This window comes from Phanerochaete carnosa, assembly GCF_000300595.1.
Source record: "Phanerochaete carnosa HHB-10118-sp unplaced genomic scaffold PHACAscaffold_57, whole genome shotgun sequence".
NCBI lineage: Eukaryota > Fungi > Basidiomycota > Agaricomycetes > Polyporales > Phanerochaetaceae > Phanerochaete > Phanerochaete carnosa.
The window spans coordinates 4724-8607 of record NW_006767684.1 but is presented as its reverse complement, the minus strand read 5'-3'; the positions used below and the strand labels follow the sequence as shown (position 1 = coordinate 8607).

Genomic DNA, 3884 nt, shown 5'->3' with positions numbered 1-3884 from the left:
AAGGATATGCTGCCAACTGCATTCTATAATTAGGAATTAGAGCAGAATTGTTTTGTAATTTTTTCGCCACTTACTGTTGTGGGCATAGCTCCGGCCTCCTATTATTTTTCCATTGTCCCCAATTTTCTATGGTTTATTCCACCTTTGTACAACTCTCCAAACGTCGTCGGCGCATAGGCACCAGTTTACAAGTTCTAACCACGTGCTAAACACCTTAAGAAATGCATCACCGACGGGCATGCATCAGCACATCAAACGCGCCTGTGTCGCCGCATCACGCATCCTCGGAAACAGCCGCGCTCCGATCTCCACCGGACATCCGATCCTCGTCAGCTCGGCAACGTCATCAGCCATGACACGCCAGCCCCCATCTATCTCCGAGTCTGATCAGCAACGGACTTCCGATCTCTGTCAGCCCGACAACGTTATACGACATGACACACCAGCCCCCGTTCCTTGTCAGAGTCCCCTGGATATTAGCAGACGCTCTGGCAATAGTCGCTTAGGTAATGCCTGGTCCGTGCATGACCAGAACAGTATATAAAGGGCTCCCTTGTCGCTACCTAGCCCCATCTCAACCTCTTGGTTATTTGGGCTAGGTAAGCCATCATTTGTATTGTAGTACAGTTACTAATATAAACTTGGTTATTTGGGCTAGCTGAACAAGCTAATGCAATCATCGCCAGACTATCGTCGGCGCCGCCTTCCTGTTAGATCCACTTAGTATCCCGAGTGGTGTGTCAACACAAGTCCACATTATTAGGTTGAGATCTTCGTGCACCCAGACTACTACCTCCTATCCAGTGTCCTGTGCACAGTTTTAAAAAAAGTTTATTCCTACCGTTTGAAGAGTAAGTCTCTTCGGCGATTGGTGGCAAACGTACGTGCACAGCGCTAATCCCTGCATAAAACCAGTGCCGAAGGATTTACCCGACCGCCCCCGCGCTTTCAAACGCCTCGCGGACGAGCGTCACCCCCGCCTCCGCCGCGCGCTGCCCAAAGCCATATTCAACCAGATTAGTCGAGAACACGAAGCAGGCGCCCTACACCAATACACTACAGCCGAGCTCCAAGCCGTCATCAAGCACGTCTCCACGCTCCCGCCCCCATCCACTTCGCTCCCAACTATCGACTGGGACGCCATCGAGCAAGCTAAGCTCGCTGCACATGACGATCGCCAGCACTTCCAGGCTCAGCGAGACCAAGCCCGCGCTAGGCAAAACACGCACGCGAGCTCGTCATCCAACCGCCCTCTAGCTGACCGACTCACTGCCACCCCCACCTACACTCCTATCGCCCCGAAGCCCATCACCATTGACTTCTCCCGCTACATGGCCGCCAACCTCGCTCGCATCTTCGTGCCCAAGTTCGCCGCCACCCTCAAGCGCTTCAACGTCCTCAAAACGCTCGACTGCTCTGACGTCCTCACTAACGACATCAGCACCGTCTTCAAACTCCGCGACCGCCTCGCTCACCTCGATTGCACACTCAAAGACGTATCTCGCGTCATCAGTATCAAGGAGTGGAACCGCTGGGATTCAGGGTTAAAACAAATCGGCGGGATTTCATTCAAAGGACTGCGGCGAAACCGAGTCCAAGTTTTTAAAGCACTTCGTGCAGTTTGGAACAATGGGTATTTTGATTAGAAGTAGTAAAATTGGATGAATACGTACCGTGCGAGTATATAGACTACGACGAGGAAAGGATTTCTTGAGCCATATATACTAGACTACGCGCTCAACCATCTCGTCGAGATAGAATTAGCACTATTATTCCAAGAGCTGCCTTTCACTTTCTATAAACCCGTTTTCAGTACTTCAGAACAAGTCAGACATAGTGGCGGACACCCATCTAGTTTGCACAGCATTAGCACACGTCTACAACTTTCAAGACACTCATGACTATCACGTCACTGACAACCGTGAACTAAACACCTGCACCAACTATCTCTGCCCCAACCGGTACTACGAGCATGCTACAAAACCCATCCTCACAGAAGACCCACCCTACCTGTTCGTCAATAGAGACCAGAAGAAGGAAATCTGCAGTTGGTATCAGCTCGACACACACATCACTGATAGCAGCGAGCTCGCCCTCGAAGAACTCAGGTCGGCGATGGATAGACCCACCAGAACCCCTGCCAACCCACCTGCAGATCCTTCCGCAGTGGCATATCAGGCAACAATGGAAGATGTAATGAACCTCATGGCCACACTCATCTAAAATGTGAACAACCTCATAACTACAGTGAACCAGTTTATCATGAACGCGCGCCTACCAACTATGTCAGTTTCCTCTACCTGGTCCCGGTCCTTCGTTGAGAAACCCTCCACCTTTGACGGCAAGTCATCAGAAAAAGCCAGGCTCTTCAGCAGCGCATTCCGCATATACATCCGTGGAAATAAAGAAATATTTGCACTACGAGACGCCAACGAAGCTATCATTCTTGACGCCACTGGTAACTGAACAATGGACCCTCTCAAAATGATCACCAGCATCCTCTCCTTCATGACGGACAACGCGGCAATCTGGGCTCGCCCCCACATTGAGGATCTCTCAGACAGTCGCACCCCGTTTAACTCCTCCTGGACAGAATTCGTCAAACAGTTCTCAGCCAAATTTGAACTGGTTGACACCAAGAACGAGGCCAAGCAAAAGCTTATGTCAATAAAACAGGACAACAGGACATTCACAGACTACCTCTCAGACTTCGAAACGTACTCCCGTTGCACTGGCTGGTCCGACAACGACCTCTACGACTGTCTCAAGTCTGGTATGAACTCTAACTACCTCAACAGATTGTTCTATTTTGCTCCTCTGGCAACGGACTACAATGCAGTAAAAGGCTATGGAGCAACAATCGACTTGCAGAAAGCAGACTTAGCAGCCAATCAAGGCAAACCAGTCTCGCAACCTTGGCCATCAGCAATGTGCTCCTCTGGCTTCCGCGACCCAAACGCCATGGACATCGACGCAATGGACATCTCCGCTGCTCGCTTTGACGACCTCTTCCAAGGGCTCAAGGACCCTGCAGAAATTAAATGTCAGTATAACAAACTAATGGTCGGTCGCTGCCGCGTCTGCAGTTCCAAGGGTCACAAGGCAGACGGTACACGAGGATACAAAATGTCAGCACTGCGGCAAACCCGGTCACCGGAAAAAGCTCTGCCTTTCAAGGTTAGCTGGGCAGCCAGCAAGGTCACAATCAGTCAAAGCCTCCTCATCGACAAGCCCCTCATCGTCTGTATCCATCTCCGCGTCTCAAGACTCTGCTGCCGACGTAGCCAGTCTCAAAGACATGATGGTCCTGATGTAGAAACAACAGGCCGAGCTGATGGCAAAAATCAGCCAGGGTTTTTAGCAAGGGCCCAGACTAGAGCTGCAGCTCTGGCGCCTGGTTTAGATGAGCGGCCTTCAACAGTGCCAGCTCCTGTATGTTTAAACTCGGATCCTTCAGACCACATCTCATCGTGTACTATATCATCCATAGATCATCTCTCGTCTCACTTCCGCGTATTTGTAACACTATCTGGAATAAATAAATCACTGCGCACTCCTGCCATGATCGACTCCGGTGCTACCGGATATTTCCTACATGAGAAATTCGCACAAGAGAATAACATCTACAAATGACCTCTTAAACGACAGATTGGACTTTGAAACATTGACAGATCGACTAACAGCGCTGGTGCCATCACACACTATACTAAACTCAATGTCAAAATTGGATCACGAGCCCCCGAGGAATATGACTTCTTCATCACGGACATTGGCCCTGAGAACATCATCTTCGGACTACTATGGCTAAAGAAAGTCAACCCCACTATAGACTGGGAAACAGATGAAATGACGCTTCCTGACAGCTCAGAAGCATCGCTTGATTT

At 50.1% G+C, this 3884-nt stretch overlaps 1 protein-coding gene across 1 annotated transcript; it reads left to right on the top strand.

Moving 5' to 3' along the window:
* Positions 1–352: 352 nt before the first annotated feature.
* Positions 353–1646, top strand: PHACADRAFT_201946 (uncharacterized protein; the record flags this gene model as incomplete). The annotated part of the gene is made up of 2 exons (XM_007402217.1): positions 353–410; positions 916–1646. 2 exons carry the CDS (start codon positions 353–355, stop codon positions 1644–1646), a joined length of 789 nt encoding a protein of 262 aa, XP_007402279.1.
* Positions 1647–3884: the final 2238 nt, after the last annotated feature.